Consider the following 20,378-nt stretch of genomic DNA (forward strand, 5'->3'; position numbering starts at 1 on the left):
CCTCCGACAATTGAAAGGCCTATTAAGGCCATTAAGTAATCAGTTGTCCTGAATTTTTCACAGCCCGTTCACCCTAATGGTTGATGGGCAGGTGAAAAGGCCAAGCGGCCTTTGCATTTTTTTTGGAAACCTCATCCACGGGCGGGATAAGGTTACCAAAGGCAAACACAAAGGGAAAAAAAACTTTAATTTTTAATTAAAAACATATCCCTGCTTATGTGACAGAGTCATATGAGGGGACATGTTTTATTAATTTTTTCTGTTGTTTAATAATGTTTTCAATATATTCCTCATCTCCCTGAGGCATGGAGCTGCCTCAGGGAGATCTTGCAGCGCTCTTTTGCGCACATGCGTGAAGTGCATGCTAGGCTTGCTCAACCTCCTCCCCCTGCCCACACAGGCAGCGACCAGTGCTACCGCTCATATATCATGCTGGGCGGGCCTTAATTGGCCCACCCATGTAAAATTGCGGAGTGCTGCCGATTGCAGGCGGCGGTCAGCTTCCTGACCACCCCCGCCTGCCCCCACCGATGCCGCACGCCACGGGCAAAATCCTGCCCCCAAAAAAGCAGTGTCTGTTATTTCACTCTGTCTGCTGACGTAAGACTGTGGGTTGATGTGACAGGATTAGTGCTGTATGACTGGTTTTACAACCTAACATTATCACAGTGGGGTGCCTGTTAAGTGAGCAGGTTGATTGACAGCTCCAAGTGGTTATAGAATAGAGGTGTTTGTTTTCATAAGATAGTAGTCGAAGGAATTTCAATGTATTGAATTTTTTTCAATCAGTGGAAGATTTTTTAAATAATGGTGTCATCAATAGACATTTTATGTCAGCATGGCTCTTGAGGTTTGCCCATGGGAGATATTAGATGAGTGGCATGGAGGGAGTAAGGGCAAAGGTGGGGGTCATGTGTTGGCATGAGTTGGCACCAAGGTTGCTTTGGGGCTGTAAAGGGCCATGGGGTGTGTGGGGGGCAAGTGTTGGCATGGGGTTATGACGGGCTATGGGGAGAGGGTGGAAAGAGATAGGGCAGCATCGGGGATATGAGGGGTCATGAGGGGTGGGCGGAGGGTCATAGGGTGGCATAGCGTTATGAAGGGAAATGGGGGTGTGTAGAGGGTAATATGCTAGCATGGGGGTATGTGGGGCCATGGGGGTGTGGGTAGGGTACATGAGGTTGCATAGATTGACATTGTTGGGGCATAGAGAGCATGTGGCAGTTGAGGTGTGGGGGCTGAAGGGCTGTTTTTTGTTTTAATCATCTTTTTAATAAATTCACAAAGTGCCAGTGCACAGATCCAGGCCTTCCGGCCAGCCCACTACATGGCTGGCAGCCTCCTCACTCGCTCCAGAGGCAGTGGTCCCGACTTTTAATCCAGCCTGCCCCAGCTCCGGCACAAAAATCCAAACTTCTTTTTCCTCTTTTTCCCGGTTCAGGTTTGCGGAGCCAGGAAATGTCCTGTCTCTTATGCTCCTGATCCGGGCCTCAGTGAGCTAACTTTTCAGGTGATGTGACCTTTCATCCATTCAGGTTCAAAGATCATGACCTGAAATGTTAACCCTGTGTTTCTCTCTCCACAGATGCTGCCAGACCCACTGAGTAGTTTTATCATTTTCTGTTTGTGTTACTGTTTATAGCGCACAAGAGGACATTTTCCCTCTTGACATTGATCGTTTGTTGAGGGAATACAAGAATGTTGCCAGGCCTTGCAAATTGCAGCTATGAGGGAAGATTGGGTTGGCTGGGATAAAAACAGAAAACGTTGGAAAAACTTAGCAGGTCTGGCAGCATCTGTGAAGAGAGAAATAGAGTTAGTGTTTCTAGTTCATATAACTCTTCTTCAGAGCTAAAGAGAAGTGGAAATATAATGGACTTCATACTGTTTAAGAGGGGGTGGAGCAGATGGAGCAAAATAGAAGGTCAAGAATAGGTGAGAGCTAAGGAGGGATTTGACAAAGATGTAATGGACACAGGACAAAGGGAGTGTTAAGGGTCGTGTTAAAGACTAAAGAAGGTGCTGATAGCGGCATAAAGGTAAGATAGCAGAATGTGTTAACAGCAGAACAAGGGTCAGTGCTCTGTGAAAGCGAAACATAAAACAAGTGACAGATGGCCCTGTGTGGTGGCGGGGGGTGGGGGAGAGGGGGTTAGGGAGAAAAAAATAAAAATAAAAATATAAAATTGGATTAAAAAAGGGGTAAAGATGTAGCAGAGAGTTTATGGTCTGAGGCTGTTGGGTAGAATGGGTGGAATTGTTTCAGATTTACACTAAGTGCAGTAGGTAGCACGCCAGAAAAAGACAGTTTTATCCATCAGCTGCAATGGCAGCTTTTCACGTCGTGTCATCTCAATCCCGCCGCATTAATCAGGCATTCCCGGGAACCACGCCGCTTCGCTGGTGAGCGGCCTCCGATGTGCCCGCCATGCCATCACTTCGCTGTTTCCTTGCTCAGGGCACCATATTTAAAGTGCAGTCATGTGCTCAGTGCTTCCAGCCCAGGATCTCTGCTCAGAAGACATGGCCCTGAAAGGTAAGGAGAGGGCAGCCGCCCGATTCAGTGACGAATCCCTGGGGCGCCTTCTGGACAATAATGGAGCTGGCTGCGATGCCCTCTATCCCGGCTCTGGCTGCAGGAGGTCCATCAGCATCACTACTTCAGCTTGGGAGGCGGTGGCAGTGGTGGCCAGTGCCAATGCTGCACAGAAGAGGTTGGCCATCCAGTGCAGAAAGAGGATGAATGATCTCAACTGTGCCAGTGGGGTAAGGCAACCATCTCATCATTCTAAACTCTCACACTCACAAGGCCAACACACATTCGCTAGCATCTCACTCACTGCCAGTTCAAGGGACATCATCACTCACTCTCTCACTCACACTCTCACATCTCCATCTGGCCTCATCTCCTCTGGAGACTGCCTCCTCAGCCTCCACCATTATGAGGCCACTTGCACAGATCAACATGTGCCCCCACAGACACCCTGGGATACCCTCCTTCTCCAGTACAGCCCTCAACATGGAGCCTCTTCCTTTGCCTGAGGCCACTGCTCCCCCTTCCTGAAGCAAGCCATAGGCCTGCTGAACGTGTAAAGCCATCCCCGCCTCATGGCTGATCTGGTAGGTAGAGAGGTCTGCCTGTGAGCCCCCCTAAAATTGCTGTGGCGCTGCCAGAGAAGCCTGGCACTGATGACCGTGAGTGCTGCCTGAAGCAAGGTAGACAATCAAACCTCGAAGCCCCAAGCAAAGTGCACCTAGCCATGTGCACGTCACTTATGTTCAGTTGTGAAACACGTTGGCGTACAATCACGCCGACATGATCGGATAATCCAGCCTGGAGGGGGTTGATTCCAGTGCGTTGGACTTATAATGATATGCAGATATTACAGTGAAGTTCCCAATTTCCAATGGCGGGAAACAGCGCGGACAATTGCAAACTGTTTTTACGACATGGTGAAACTGATTTTTGGCCTTCTCACCATATTGTCCACTTCGTTGCCAAACACTCCCGTTACCAATGGTCATGGAAAATTCAGCCTAATGTTGTCCGGAAGGCTAATCGGAAGATGAGGGGCTGTTTCTCCAGTTTGTGTTGGGCTTTGCTAGAACATTGCAGCAGGCCAAGGATGGACATGTGGGCATGACAGCAGGGTGGTGAGGTCAAATGGCACGTGACAGGAATCTGGATCATGCTTGCGGACTGTGCGAAGGTGTTCCGCAAAGCGGTCACCCCGTCTGTGTTTAGTCTCCCCGTCTGTGTTTAGTCTCCCCAGTGTAGAGGAGACTGCATTGGGAGCAGTGAATACAGTTGACCAAATTGAAGGGGGTGCAAGTGAAGCGCTGCTTCACCTGAAAGGAGTATTTGGGGCCTTGGACTGTGAGGAGGAACGAGGTAAAGGGGCAGGTGTTGCACACGATTGCATGGGAAGGTGGTGAAGGAGGGGCCTGAGGAGTGGGGGTGGTGGAGGAGTGGCCAAGGGTGTCCCAGAGGGAACAGTTCCTATGGAATGCTGACAGACGGTTGGCGAGGGGAAGATGTGTTTGGTGGTGGCATCATGCTGGAGTTGACGAAAATGGCAGAGGATGATCTTTTGAATGCGGAGGCTGGTGGGGTGAAAATTGAGGTCAAGGGGGAACCTATCATGATTCTGGGAAGGAGGGAAGGGGTGAGGGCAGAGGACTTTTTTATTTATTTTTATTTCAGATTTCCAGCATCTGCAGTATATTGCTTTTATGTTGGATAGGCTGGGGTTGTTTTCCTTGGAACTGAGGAGGCTGAGGGGTGACCTGTTTGTGGTCTATAAGATTATGAGGGGCCTAGTTAGAGTAGACAGGGATGCCCTGTTTTCCCTGGCGGAGGTCAATTACCAGGGGGCACAGATTTGAGGTGACTGGTAGGAGGATTAGAGGGGCCAGGAGGATAAATGTCTTCACCCAGTGGGTGGTGGGGATTTGGAATTCACTTCCTGGTTTGGTGGTGGAAGCTGAAACCCTCAACTCATTTAAAAAGGTACCTGGATCTGCAAGTGCTGGAACATGCAAGACTTTGGACCGGGCGTTGGAAGGTGGGATTAGAACGGGCGGCTGGTTTATTATTTTTCTTTTTCAGCTGGCGCAGATGCGATGGGCTGAATGGCCTCTTTCGGTGCGGTAACCTTTCTATGGTTCTGTGGAGTAAAAAGAATTCGAGTGAACGTAACAACAAAGTATAGGCAGAGTGACAGGAGAGAATGAGGGCCTTGATCTGCAGAACTGGCACTGGTAATACTGTCCCCTATCCTTGCTCCGAACTCCAGAATGATGTTCAAAATGTCTCTAGGCTCTTTGCTACTCTAAATTGTACTTGGAAGCAAAGTCAACATATTACTTTTGGTTTACAATACTGAAAAATTGAATGGGAACATCTGCTGGTAATTTACTGCAAGTAACTGCTGAGAGTCAACAGCATTTAATTGGCGCCCAAAATGTGAACAAAAAAGATGAAGGTTATTGGAGAGGCCTATATTCATGAAAAACTGGGAAACACCTTATCAGTTTAATGAATGGTCCTAGGCTGTTTGAAACATGGAAATGGCCTGTTTTCTGAATCAGGTGTACCAGCCTGCAACGTCCCTGGCGTTGCGGTATGCACTCAAAAATGATCCCAACCCTCCACAAATCTAAAGCAACAGGAATCGATAATGCTTATAATGAGAGCAGTTTTGTTGCTTAACCTTGACTCTTCAAATACTAATCACAGATTGACTTTTGAGAAACAATCACACTGCAGAAGTCAAGGGTTTCAGTTACCAATTTTCAATTAAAAAATGCACTGTTAAAGGTCAGATCACTGAATTTGCAACAATGATGCGGCAAATTTAGGATTTTTGGACAATCGTCCAAAAGAAAAGAAATGAACATGGTTGAAACAGAACCATCACAAAGGTAAAGTTCTGTGGAGGATAAATACAGGATTTATTTTATTCATGGAAAAGTTGTTAAATCCCTGCAAGATAAATAAGATGCTCTGCATAGATAATGGCACAGCTATTTATACAGAACTTAAAATTAAAACATTATTTCAAATTCCTGGTTTTCATACACTATTACCCAATTGAGCACACACATATGAAGATGCCTTAATTCTTGGCCTCTTGTAGCACTCTGGATAGCCAATGGTTTGGGGCGTTAGGGTGGTTGAGTGGGGTGGGGGGGGGAAGGGGCAGTGTGGGTTTGAGGGGGGGTTGGGGGTGCAGGGAAGAAGGTGCCAAACTTTAATTCACTACTGAATTCTCGCCCTCACACGAGCTACATGTACTGGCCCCAAAGCTGTTGCAGCACCTATTATTCCAGATTAATTCAGCATACATGTACCAAGGATGAGCTCTATCACAAATTCAGTTACTTTTGTTTGAGCCTCTTAGTCTATGGTACTGTCTACACAGGTATTTTATTGTTTGCCTGCATCCTCCAGTGCAGTATTGTGGAAGTGCTGCAATGTCAGAGGTGCTGTCTATCAGATGGGATGTTAAACCGGGGCCCTGCCTGCCCTGTCAGGTTGATGTAAAAGATCCAGGGCACTATTTTGAAGAAGAGCAGGGGTGTTACCCTCAGCATCCTGGCCAATATTTATCCCTTAACCAACATGACTAAATCAGGTTATCTGGTCAATAACTCATTGCTGCGTTTGGGAGCTTGCTATGCGCAAATCAGCTGTTGGGTTACCCACGTCACATGAATGATTATGTCTCCAAAGTATTTCATTGGCTGTAAAGAGGCATCTGAAGTTGAAAAGGCAGTATATTAATGCATGTCCATCTTTCTCTATTCATTCCTATTCATTCAATTTCTTAGTACTTATATTCAAGGCACATTTACCTCATGTCCGATAACATGCGTAAATGTCCTCTAAAAGGGCATTACTTAGATGGTTTGTTTGCTCATGTTCGTTCATACAGCAATATAATATGTGTGCCACCTTCTCAAGGGCATTTAGGGATGGACAACAAATGCTGGCCTTGCCAGCAATGCCCACATCCCAGGAACAATTAAAAATGAAATTTTCATGCAAGCTTTAAACAGAACCAGATTTTACTTCACAAAGCAGATAGCAGTTGCATCTTTTCCTTCACAAACAGAGTGCTTTTGAAGCAGTGTGTCCGATGGCAATGGAGTCCACTAAATGGGAACCTCTGACTAAAAAGTGGCCCAGCCAGTTCATCAACCTGTTGCACAACCCCATGAGTAAGATTCTGTTAGGAGGTCGAAACATATAACATTTCAAAACAGTTTTGTCTCAAATAGAAGGGACAGACAAATCAAAATGCAAACATCTGACATTAGATAGGCGCTAACTCACTTCTCATTGTTGGGTCTGGTCGTCATTTCCTTGATGTGACACCCTCATAAGTCACAATGGTCACTGGCCCAAACTCACTGGCCTAAATGAATTATGTAGATCTATCACAGACATGAAATAAATACTGTATTTGCCAGTCACAGGGGAGGTATTCTGTTCATTCGATGTGCTTTTTTAAAAAAAAATGATTGATCCAGTACATATACATGGCCTTTTTGTAAATGTGAGTGCATTTCGAAGCTGATGCACAGCATTCCTCGTTGGTATGCCCAGAGCAGTAACATTTTATTCCGCAAGCATGAATTGTCAGTGTTAAACTTCCTGTGCAGACACATACTTCTCATATCTGACTGCCCTCACTTTTACTTCCAAGGCGTGGGGGAGACAAACGTCAGTGTTTTTTTTATGGTAAATTAAGTCAAATAAAAAATATCAGCACCATGCTGCTGTTAACTGGCTGTAATAAAGCAAAAGAGGAAAAGAAAATCCAAATGACACCAATCCTTGTCTCGCAAAGTAAATTGTTATTAATTGCTAAGTCTTGAGATTGCGGGGGCTGTTAAAGCACACCGTGGTAACGGAAGGCAAACCCAGGGGAAAGTGGGACATAAAATGTTGATGGAAATCAGCTGGTACTTGTGCAAACGATTTTAGTCTGGCAATAAGAGGCTGACAGTACCAAACACAGCTGCATCCTGTGGACTATATTTAACCACTGCTCATCTCAACTGTCACTCGTCTCATCAGATTCCAGGTTTGTGATTTGTCTGTGGGATTTTTTTTCTTTAAAATTCTAGTCAGAGTTCATGGCTGATGGAGCTCCTCACGTGCTTCATGAGGGATATCTTTCTTTCCCATTGGAATCAGCGTTTTGTCACATCCGTGACACACACTTGGCAGAATAGAAAAGAGAAGTGAAGACATAAATGTGTACTCACTTCTCTAAAAATGTATGTCAAGTAGACACTGCCTTAACGGCTGGGAATATAGGAACAGGAAGAGGCCATGCAGCCCTTCGAGCCTGTTCTGTCATTCAATTAGATCATGGCTGATCTGTACCTTAACTCCATCTACCTACCTTGGTTCTATAACCCTTGCCTTAGAAAAAAATCGATCAGTCTCAATTTAGAAATTTACAATTGATCTTCCACCCAGCCTCAACAGCTTCAAAGGAGAGGGTTCCAGATTTTGACAGAGTAGGCATCCTTCCAACCTTAAAGACAGAGTAGCCTACGCAAAACAGCAAATATTTGATTCCGATTTGGCAAATTTGGGCAGGAAAAGGTCAAAGCCATTCTACAACATGTGTTGACAGTCTCTTTAAAGTTTGAACTAAAATATACAAGCTCACACGTATAATGTCTAAAAGATAATGTCGTTCTAGGATATTGCAACAAAGAAGAACTCTTTGTGGCTTTTGAGTTTAGTTTTAGCTTTTTTTTTGCAAGCGTTCACACAGTTTGAATGGAAATGCAGAAAGAGGGAGAAATTGGTCCTTCTGCCCAACCCCTACCAGATATCACTCGTGAGACCAATCTCCCGTGAAGACATTGGCAGGCGTTCATTGTTCACCGAGCAGTCCCGCAGGGAGGGGTCTCTGGTGATAATGATCTGCGGCGCCTGTCCATTGATGAGCGCCATTGGAATATTGCAGTATGTGTGTTGATTGCTTATCGAGGTAATGGGCACTGAAGCAGCCGGAATGTCATACTCATAAGTTCGACAGTAGTGCCTCATTTGCATATGATCTGCTTTGTGAAAGTTTGGTGGGAGCTCCGCCTGGGAAGATGCAAGTGTGGCAGAGTTTGCTGCCATGGAAACAGTCGAGACAGTCTGCAGCTCTCCAAAAATACCCTGTTCACCAGCATCCAGAACCTGGCCTCGAGCAACTGGCTCTTTTTTCTTGATGGGCATCTCGTACTGGACCTTCTTCCAAAACTTGGAGTTCAGTTTGTTACATTTTGGCCCACACCACTTGATGACAGATAAAAGTTTTATAGTGTCTTTTAAGGCTTCAATTTCATGATAGTTCATTATCCCTTCCACATCGGGGAACTCGATCAAAATAACTTTGATTTCTCCGGTCACAAGCATGTTGTGCAGTCTGCTCTCCAGCTGAAAAATGCTCCACCCCCGTCTAATGACATAGTCTGGCGTCAGCACAATAATCAACCTCCGACTTTGATCAACAGATCTTGCCAAATCTTCAACATAAGCTGTGGATTGAGAAAGAGAAGAAACAGGTGATTTGATGGCAGTTGAAGAAAAAAAAAAATCCGGCGTATCATTTTGACTCTAAAGCAGTTGGTGCAAAAGTTGTGTTGTACACCGCCCAGAGATGAGTGGGGATCTGGAACTCACTGCCTGAAAAATGCTTGGATTTGTACTTAAGATGCCATTGCCAACAGGGCTATGGACCAAGAGCTGCGAGGTGAGATGAAGCTGGATAACGCTTTATTGGCTGGCACAGAGAGGAAGGGCCAAATAGCCTTCTTTTTTGCCATAAACTTTCTACAGGCAGAATTTCATGAGGGGTTTATCGCCCGCCTCCCCCGTGCAAGAATTTTCCGGCAGCTGCTGGACCCAAAAAAGTCCGCCCCACAGCGATAATGCGCTGCTAGTGCCTAAATAGGCCGAGAGTGGAACTTCTGCCTCTCAGTGGGAGAAAGTCCCATTCTCAAGGGCTGCTGGCCAATCAGCTTGTGATGGTGGGCAATTCAGCGATGCTAATGCCATTGAATGCCAAGGGAAGATACTTAGATTGTCTTTTGTTGGAGATGATCATTGGCACTTGGGTGGCATACATGTTATTTGCCACATATCAGCTCAAGCCTGAATGTTGCTCAGGTCTTGCTGCATGTGGGCATGGACTTTTTCATTATGTGTGGAACTGTGAATGGTGCTGAGTACTGTGCAACCGTCATCAAACATCCCTACTTCTGAACTTTTGACAGAAGGAAGGTCCTTGATGAAGCAGCTGAAGATGGTCAGGCCTAGGACACAACTCTCATGCAGCCATGTCCTGGGTCTGAATAAGTGGGCAGGTGGAGTTAAATTTAGAAGAACGTGAGGGGATCCACTTTGGAAGAAAGATAATTTTCCAAATGGTGAGAAGCTGCAAACTAGGAGGAGAGATGTATTACAAAAATCACTGAAACTTACTGAACTAGTACAAAAAATAATTTAAAACGCTGGTGGAATGCTGGGCTTATTCAAAGGTGGTTGGGATACAAAGGAGTGAAGTTATTTTACAGCTGTACAGAGCTCAGGCTATCCGGATTACTCCATTCAGTTCTAGTTGTCACACCTCAAACAAGGTATATTGGTTTTAGAAGTGAAGCAACACAAATTCCTCATTGAGATATTTCAAATGTTCAAACAAGCTGACATGGCAAAGAGAGGGAAACTGTTTTCTTGGGGGTGGGGGGTGGCAGGCTAGGGAGGTGGTGAACAGGGGGGAGTCCAGGCCAAGGGAGGATTAAGTTAGAGCTCGACCATCCAAGAGCTTCTTCACGCAAAGCATAATGACAATTTTGTACTCAATCCCTCAACAAGCTGTTGAGACTGGAGGGTGATTGATCAATTTCAAAACTGAGATTGCTAGCTTTTTACGAGGCAAGGGCATTAAGAAATATGAAAGCAAGGCAGGTAGATAGAGTTAAGATCCAAGTCAGCCATGATCTAATTGAATGACAGAGTAGGTTTGAGGGGCTGAATGTTCTCTTTTTGCTTCTACGTACTTGTTGCTTTGTAGTGTGCTTTATTTCTTTGATGGGTTTGGACACTTCTGGTATCTGAAAACTTTGTGTGGGTAAAATTCCCATTGTATGTTATTGCTAAAGGACGATAATGAGTTGGCCACCTATTTTACACTTCACTCACCTTTATCTCTCATTGAAATGAATTGAAGGGATAATCAGGTGAGGGTTTAAGATGGTCTGGCGATTCACTATGGTCTGTTTTGTGCTAGCATCTGAGACCAATTTCAACCCTAATGCTTCGCAGAAATTATTTTTTTCAAATTGTGTGTATTTCAGATTTATGCCCATTGCTGGATTATGGATGGCCCTTAGAAATCCACTGCTCAGAGCCTCCAGCATGGATGGCAAAATTCCTGTGGTAAATCTTAAGACTACTTTCTACTTTTTAAAACTACTTTCCTAAAATTCCTATTACTTTGGCTGTAAAACAGTTTGGGACATTCTGAGGTCATGACAGATGCTATATAAATGCAAGTCTTTCTTTTATGTTACTTTTTCATTTTTTCTTAGATGATGCTCATTTACTTTTACACTGAACAAAACAATTGCTCTTCCTCTCCACAGATGCTGTCAGACCTGCTGAGTTTTTCCAGCTATTTTTGTTTTTGTTTCAGATTTCCAGCATCTGCAGTATTTTGCTTTGCTTTTAAAATAATTGGGTAGATGGATTCAGCAGGGGTAAACAGTAGCTGGCAACAAACAGGCCTATCATATCTGCTCATTTTTTCTTTAACACAAAGTCTTTGTAATTCCCATATATGTGTGTTCTCCTCCGTGAGCTATCACACAAATCCTTGGTTAAGGGGGAAAGCAGATGTTGCATTCCTGGTCTTCTGTCTGTGAGGCTCTGGAAACCATCTGCTGGAAAGTGCTGCAGGAGGGACCTCAGGTGTTTTTTTTTCACCCTGTTGGGACATGCTTTGCCTCCTTCTGACAAGGATGGGGATTTGCTGAGTGATTAATCACTGGCAAGAAAACCTATGCCCTGCACTGCACTGGTAGGCTATGCCTCTGAGGGCAACAATAATGCCTGCTAATGATACACAAGGTGAGAAGTGCTGTGCAAAGGGAGGGAGGAATTCACTGAAAACTATCAAAAGAACCTGCGTTTATATAGCACCTGTCGCAACATCATCACATCTCAAAGTGCTTTGCATCCGATGACGATTTTTTTGAAGTGTAGTCATTGTTGCAATATAGGGTTAAATATTGGCCAGATCACCAGGGGGAACATCACTGTTCTTCTTTGAATAGCACATTAGGATCTTTAACCATCTAACTGAGAGAGTGGACAGAGCCTCAGATTAACAGCTCATCTGACAATGCAGTACTCTGACAGTCGTGCACTGGATTATCAACCTGGATTACGTGCTCAAGTCTCAGGAGTAGGTTTTATAACCCACAACCATCTGACTCAAAGGCAAAGGTGTTAACCAGCAAGCCATACTGCAGACACTCAACATTTATGCACTTATAAGGGATAAATGGCTCTTAAAATAATTCTTCAAAAGTTGAAAATTGAGAAGATGCAGAATGTCAGTGCTGCTTCATATCCCTATTAAATGGAAGAAAGTTAGACAGACAGATATATGGGCAGTGGTTGAACCATTAGCAAAGAAAGCACATTAGTTTAGCTTCTTAAGGCAGAACCATCTGTCAACCTTAATCTGTAAAAGTTAAACACAAGCATGAACTAACTATGTGAAGACTTTCATCATTTCCAGAATAATGAATCATACAGCCCTGTAGCAATATGCATTAAAAAAAATCACTGGCTGAAATATAGATCACACAGATATTAATTATTTCAAAAAGAAAGTTAAAAGTAAAAAAAAAGTCAAGGTTTCAGATTGCTGCTATTAATAATTCTGATGGAGTACAATTCAAGTCATTTTAATCATCGGTATCCAGCTGAGTTGCTATGTTCCTGTGTCGAGATGTCATTCATTCTTTATTTATAAATGTCCAACAAAAAGCTTCTCGTTCTTTGGAACGCCATGCTGTGAAACCCTGTAACTCAGCATTGGGCTTATTCACAGTGTTAACGTCAGTTCCATTGCTGATTGAGCTAAGGCTTTAAGACATCTGCCCCAGTAATGACATTGGAAATCACTATTAATGCAATGACCTTCTGGTGTCCTCCGCTTGTGTTCTTGCTTCCTTCAAAGAAACTGCTACCTTTTTCGAACTGCTTCAACCGTTTATAGAAGGGACGTTAACCTGCTGAAGTAGCTTTGCTGTGAAAAATAGATGGAGATGTGGAATCAAAAGGGAGGACAGCTCAGTCCAGGCCTTTTATCTTATGGAGTGATAGGATGTCGGTTCCCGCTCATAATCTATCATAGAGTAAAAGGTTTGATTGCATTCGGCTGTTTTGGAATAAGTGTGTAGTGAAGAGCAAACTCCACCAGGAGGCGGCATGAAACATCAAGGGCAAAATTCCCATTTTGGAGCGATGGGACCATAGTGGTACTGTCACTGGACTGGTAATCCAGAGGCAAATGTTCTGGGGAGATAGGTTCAAATCCATGCATGGTAGTTGATGGAAGTTGAATTCAATTAATAAAATCTGGAATTATAAAATAATCTCAGTAAGGGTAACCAATAGCAACTATCACTGATTGTTGTAAAAACCCACCTGGTTCATTAATGCCCTTTAAGGAAGGAAACCTGCTACCTGCTTCTGGCCTGGCCTACATGTGACTCAGAGAGTCTAAGGCCAGATTTCCCCACCCCAACATGGGGCAAAGCTGTATTGGGCAGGTGGCAAAAGAAGCAGGCAAATCGTGCATGTGGAAGTCCTGCTCCGATTCCCGTTGCTACCAATTGTTTGCAGTGTTGGAAAGGGGGTGGGTTGTGAGCCTGCAAGCAGTGCTTCTGACCTTGGCAGCTGCATTGCGGGAGTGGGCATCTTAGGCCCACTGCAATTTTGTTGGAGTCAGGCCAGCTTTTGAAGGCAACATGGTTCACTCCAGCCCAGAGGTGTTGTAAACCATGGAGGATTCCTAGTCTGGAGTCTGAAACCAGGTAAGTTCAAAAGATGTTGGCAACTTCACATGTACTAATGCAATGTTGTATGGTCACTTAAATATGTTTTTAATGCAGTGATTGATGATAGGGCTTTGTTCTTTAAAGGTAAGTGACCTTTAATCGATAAGCATTGTGAAAGTGGAAATGTATTCAGATGCGTTAGAGTACTTTATCAAATAGATAAAGCACTTGCCTGCAGTGAACAATGCTGATGTTCAGATTTGACAGTGCCAATTGTCCCCTGTGATTTATTCCTTTAATTGATCAACAGCTCAGGCATCTGTTCCCCTGCTTCAAAGCTTGAACAGATGGTTGATCTCTGTCAATGACTTCAAGGCTCTAGAGGTTTTATTGACACAATTGTGCAATAGAATCTCATTATGTATGTTTGGCTGAGTTCTAAACCCCATGAATAGGTTCAGCTTAGCAGGGGTTTTTGATGCTGTCATTCAATAGAATCTCATTATGCATGCTTTAATGAGCTACAAATCCCACTAATGGATTCAGCTCAGCAGGGGTTCTTGATATAACTATCAAGGGAAGTGTAAATTTGTTTATCTTGACTGTTTAAGACAACATAGGTTATTGTTTTTTTTTAATGGATTTCAAGTAATTTTTTGTTTACCTTTACAGTTTTATGAGCATCTCAAATACTTCCCAATGTTATTATAAGGCTCAAGAATTCTGTACATAGTGGACACTGGGTGAGTGGGAGTGAGGGGGAATGGGTGACATGGTGAGATATTGAAGCATGGGGGTTGAGGAGTGGGTGCGGGCAGTAGCAGTTTGAGGATTAGGTGGTCTCACTCATCTACCAAACTGGCCTGATGTGCCAATGAAAGGAGGCAGGCCTTCTAGCCTACCCACCTCAGCATCCATGCCTGCTTCAGCAGCTGCCCTGGTTGGGAGGCAGTGGCTCGGACTCCAGCAACCCCTCTGCACCACCCCGCAACTCTACAGGATGAAAAGATAGTGGGTGGGCACAGCCACTCGGAAGGCAGGGTTGTGATGACGGAAAATGGCCCAACTCCCAATCCTCCCTTCAAAGAGGAAAATCTGTTCCTTTGTGTTAATGAGTGTTAATCTGTTCCCTAAGTTTGTTAGCACAAGGAAAGATGGTTGTGGTTGTTGGAGGTCAGTCATCTCAGCTCCAGAACATCACTGCAGGAGTTCCTCAGGATAGTGTCATAGGCCCAAACATCTTCTGTTGCTCCATCAATGATCTTCCTTTCATCATAAGGTCAGAAGTGGGGATGTTACCTGATGTTTGCACAATGTTCAGCACTATTCGCAAATCCTTAGACTGAAGCAGCCAATATCCAAATGCAGCAAGTCCTGGACAATATCCAGGCATGGGCTGACAAATGGCAAGTAACATTTGCGCCACACAAGTGTCAGGCAATGACCATCTGCAACAGGAGAGAATCCAATCATCGCCTCTTGATGTTCTATAGCATTAACATCACTGAATCCTCCACAATCAACATCCAGGGCGTTACCATTGACCAGAAACTGAACTGGACTAGCCATATAAATACTGTGGCTACAAGAGCAGGTCAGAGGCTAGGAATCCTGTGATGAGTAACTTACCTCCTGACTCCCCAAATCCTGTCCACCATCTACAAAGCATAAGTGATGAGTGTGATGGAATACTCTGCACTTGCCTAGATAAGTGCAGCTCCCACAACACTGAAAAGGCTGGACACGGTCCAGAACAAAGCAGCCCACTTGATTGGCACCACATCCACAAACATTAACTCCCTCCAACGCTGACGCACAGTAGCAGCAGTGTGTATCATCTACAGGATGCACTGCAGGAACTCACCAAGTGCCCTTAGACAGCACCTTCCAAACCCACGCCCACTACCACCTAGAAAGACAAGGGTGGCAGATAGATGGGAACACTACCACCTGGAAGTTCCCCTCCAAGTCACTCACCATGCTGACTTGGAAATATGTTGCTGTTCCTTCACTGTCGCTGGGTCAAAATCCTGGAACTCCCTCCCTAACAGCACTGTGGGTGTACCTACACCACATGGGCTGCAGCAGTTCAAGAAGGCAGCTCACCACCACCTTCTCAAGGGCAACTAGGGAAGAGCAATAAAGGCTGGCCCAGCCAGCGAAGCCCACGTCCTGTGAATGAATTTAAAAAAATAACGGGTCTTGTTTTTTATTTCTTGTGTCAGTCTTTATTCATCAGTTTGACACCCCTGTCATTCAACCTTCTTTAGAGCTTCAGCCAGAACTAGGTGCAGGATGAAACAGGTTACTACAAATGTATTCAGACGCACCCATTCTTTGATTTCATTGCTTCATAGATTTAATGAATATATAAAAATGTGCACACAGGGCGTGTCAATAAAAACAAGTGGAATATCATTTGGTTCAAGGAATAGAGTGGCGATAAATATTGGGCGCAATCTTTTGCCCTCGCCTGTGACGAGTTTGGTGGGGTAGGGGGCATTTAATCAGAAGGGAGGGTAGCAGGTGGGGACACCACCACCTTGTTGTCTCCACCCCAATTAAGCCTTGCGCAGGAAAGCACTTAGATGGTCTGCCTGAACTGTCGTCAATTGTGGCCCTTAAGTGGGCAATTATTGTCCAATTAAGGGCTTCATACTGCTGCTGCTGGTATTAACCCAGTGGCCGATGGGGCAGTGTGCCATGCAGGAAGCATGTCAAGCAAGCCCTGATGTGCTCGCTTGTGGGTTCCCAGTGAGGGTCCCACGTTCAAACGCACTCAGTGCCTGATTGAGGGACCTGTGCCCGGGTTCCTCCGAGGCCTTGAATGGGTGCAGTGCCCACAGCAGCCACCACCTCTCTGGTGGCGCTGCTGAGTACAGAAGAGCTGCTGCCCTCTGATGGCCACCGGCAGTGGCCCATCACTCCAGGCGCTGCTGCCTCTGAGGGTCACCAGCTCTTGGCAGGTGGGACTTCCGCCACCCCACCCACCAGCCCCCCACCGCCCCCCCCCCACCCCACCCCCACCCACCCCCCCACCACCCCAGGGTCCTTGTTGCCAGGGGAAGACCCGTCAAATGCCTGAGTGGCACAAGATGCGGCTGACCTTACCGAAAAGATGTGACGCAGTGGACCCACCAACCGGTGGCCAAGACTCACGTCACGTCCAGAAGATTCCGCCCTACGTTTTGTGTTATATCACCGCTGGAAATGAGTACTTATTGTTTCACGCAACCATAACAACAGCTCGCAAGCATTAACAGCTGCCAAAATGAAGCATTCTTTTATTACACACAATTACTGAGCACCAGGTAATTAACAAGAAGATTGGAGCGAATTAAGGCAGCTAATTAAATGAGTGCTGCAACATTTTTAAAAGTTTAGGGAGAAGCAAGGTACATTTAGCAAAATGAAAGTAAGTTTGCTCTGATAGAAGAATCACCCACAATGGGATCTTCAGACTAAACACCTCAATTGATGTCAGCTGCGCTTCTGATTTTGATCGATTACAAATCTCGCCATTTTCTTTGAATGAGCCTTTGAAGTCAAATTAATTCAACGTTACCTTAAATCCTGGAGAACTGAGGAATGTTGATAACAATGGTCCATACACTTCATGCAAAGCACTTTGTTTTTCTGGTATAGTTCGTGTGGTACGTTGATTTCTCCGCCCCCTGTCTTAGCAACAATGATTGGCCATTATCTAGCCACCTGTGCTGGAGGTACACCAGGGTGAATGTCAAGATAAGGGAAAGTTGATATAGAAGCTTCGCCCGCTTAAATAATGTGCTGACACTCAGGGTGAGACTTTATGCTTCTGTGCTGGCAGGTTAGAAGGTGGGAGGAGGTATGTAAAATCCAGCTCGCTGCCTACCTGCCCACTCATGCTCCCACTGCAGTTTTACTAGCGGCGGTGGTGCTATCAGGCAGCTCACCCATCCGTGGATCAACTGAAGCCCTTAAATGAGCAATGACTTCCCACTTAAGGGCCTCAACCTGCTGCTGCTGGGATTTAACCAGCAGCGGAAGGGGACCAAACCAATTGCCCAGCCTTGCAGTTTTCCCTGCGCAGGCTGGTGGCCCTTGGGTTGGGGGAGGTGGGTCACCTGGGCCCATCGAAAGGCCTCCCCCAAGGTGCAAGTTCTCTAAATTCTCCTCCCACTGGGCATTTCCCCCAAACACCTTCCCACCCCCTTGCCAAAGTCTGCCAGCCTGGCACCCAGAGAGATTCCTGACTCACCTACAGAGCTGGATCCACTGCTGAATGCCCCCTCAAGTCCCGAGTATTGTACCAGCAGTGGCCCATCAATCCAGATGCTGCTGCCTCTGATTGGCCAGCAACTGGAGCCCAGCACGTCAGTGCAAAAGATAAGGCTGAGGCATTCGCAACAATCTTCAGCCAGCAGTGCTGAGTGGATGATCCACCTCAGCCTCCTCTGGACGTCCCCAGCATCACAGATGCCAGTCTTCAGCCAATTCGATTCACTCCACGTGACATCGAGAAACAGCTGAAGGCACTGGACACTGCAAAGGCTATGGGGCCTGACAATATTCCGGCAATAGTACTGAAGATTTGTGCTCCAGAACTTGCCGCGCCCCCTAGCCAAGCTGTTCCATTACAGCTAGAATACTGGCATCTACCCAACCAAGTGGCAAATTGCCCAGATATGTCCTGTACACAAAAAGCAGGACAAATCCAATCCGGCCAATTACTGCCCCATCAGTCTACTCTCCATCATCAGTTAAGTAATGGAAAGGGTCATCAACAATGCTATCAAGCGGCACTTGCTTAGCAATAACCTGCTCATTGATGCCCAGTTTGGGTTCTGCCAAGGGCACTCAGCTCCTAACCCCATTACATCCTTGGTTCAAGCATGGACAAATGAGCTGAACTCCCAAAGTGAGGTAAGAGTGACTGCCCTTGACATCAAGGCAGCATTTGACCAAGTGTGGCATCAAGGAGCTCTAGCAAAACTGGAGTCAATGGGAATCAGGGGGAAAATTCTCCACTGGCTGGAGTCATACCTAGCATAAAGGAAGATGGTTGTGGTTGTTGGAGGTTAGTCATCTCAACTCCAGGACATCACTGCAGGACTTCCTCAGGGTAGTGTCCAGGCCCAACCATCTTCAGCTGCTTCATCAATGACCTTCCTTCAGAAGTGGGGATGTTCCCTGATGATTGCACAATGTTCAGCACCATTCATGACTCCTCAGATACTGAAGCAGTCCATGTCCAAAAGCAGCAAGACCTGGACAATATCCAGGCTTGTGCTGACAAGTGGCAAGTAACATTCGCACCACACATGTGTCAAGCAACGGCCATCTCCAACAAGAGAGAATCCAACCATCACCCCTTGATGTTCAATGGCATTACCATCACTGAATCCCCCACTATCAACATCCTGGGGGTTACCATTGACCAGAAACTGAACTGGACTAACCATATAAATACTGTGGCTACAAGATCAGGTCACAGGCTAGGAATCCTGTGATGAGTAACTCACCTCCTGACTCCCCAAATCCTGTCCACCATCTACAAGGCACAAGTCAGGAATGTGATGGAATACTCTCCACTTGCCTGGATGAGTGCAGCTCCTACAACACTGAAGAAGCTGGACACCATTCAGGACAAAGCAGTCCACTTGATTGGCCCCACATCCACAAACATTTACTCCCTCCACCACTGACGCACAGTGGCAGCAGTGCGTATCATCTACAAGATGTACTGCAGGAATTCACCAAGGCTCCTTAGACAGCACCTTCCAAACCCACGACCACTACCACCTAGAAGGACAAGGGCAGCAGATAGATGGGAACACCACCACCTGGAAGTTCCCCTCCAAGTCACTCATCATCCTGACTTGGAAATATATCGTCATTCCTTCACTGTCGCTGGGTCAAAATCCTGGAACTCCCTCCCTAACAGCACTGTGGCTGTACCTACACCACATGGATTGCAGCAGTTCAAGAAGGCAGCTCACCACCACCTTCTCAAGGGTAACTAGGGATGGGCAATAAATGCTGGCCCCGCCAGCAAAGCCCAAATCCCATGAATGAATTTTAAAAAAAAATCTGAGATGGGGCTTCCTCTTGAGAGAAATGGTAGCCCTGTCTCACTTCCCTTAATTGGCAGCCTTATAAAGGCAGAGGGGCAGCCTCCTGCTACTCATGGCGGGCAAGGTGGGGGTAGGGGTAGGAACTGCAGTGCCCCGTAAAATCCAGCTTTCAATGTCAGTGCTCATACATGAAGACCTCTTGAGCAAATTGTGGGCTGGGGTAGGAATGACCAAGAGCCATGAGTATACATCCCAGTAGGGATTCGATGCCAGCAGGTATGTCATTGCATTTCCAAATAGATGGAACACTTACCAGATTTGATGTGTATACTAGGTGAAAACTACTACATTAGCATGGCTCTGAACACCATTGAAGAGGTCGGAAAGTTTAGCAATTCCCAGGAAATTAAGCAAAAATGAATTAATTGAGTAGCTGCATGCATGTAATGCCACCAACTGCATTAACTAAATGAGTGCAAAGTAACATGCACACGGTTATATTGGGGACACCGGCAATGTCACTGGACTAGTAATCCCGAGGCCCAGACTCTGGGGATATGGATTCAGATCACACCATGGCAGCTAATGAAATTTAAGCTCAGCTAATAAATCTGGAACATAAAACTAGTCTCGGTATTGGCGACCATGCCAATTATCATTGATTGTTATTAAAAACCCATCTGGTTCACTAATGCCCATTAGAGAAGGAAAAGCTGCCATTCTGATCTGATT

The 20,378-nt window shown here is 45.6% G+C and overlaps 1 protein-coding gene across 1 annotated transcript in view; it reads right to left on the reverse strand.

The window, feature by feature from the left end:
- Nucleotides 1–8,347: 8,347 nt before the first annotated feature.
- The window catches only part of il1rapl2 (interleukin 1 receptor accessory protein-like 2), a 557,469-nt gene continuing 545,438 nt past the window's right edge, over nt 8,348–20,378 (reverse strand). The window contains exon 10 of the mRNA XM_041196196.1: nt 8,348–9,054. Coding sequence (XP_041052130.1) covers nt 8,348–9,054 — 707 coding nt within the window. The remainder of the gene's footprint in view (nt 9,055–20,378) is intronic.

The sequence above is a fragment of the Carcharodon carcharias genome, chromosome 9 (genome assembly GCF_017639515.1).
Source record: "Carcharodon carcharias isolate sCarCar2 chromosome 9, sCarCar2.pri, whole genome shotgun sequence".
Classification (NCBI taxonomy): Eukaryota; Metazoa; Chordata; class Chondrichthyes; order Lamniformes; family Lamnidae; genus Carcharodon; species Carcharodon carcharias.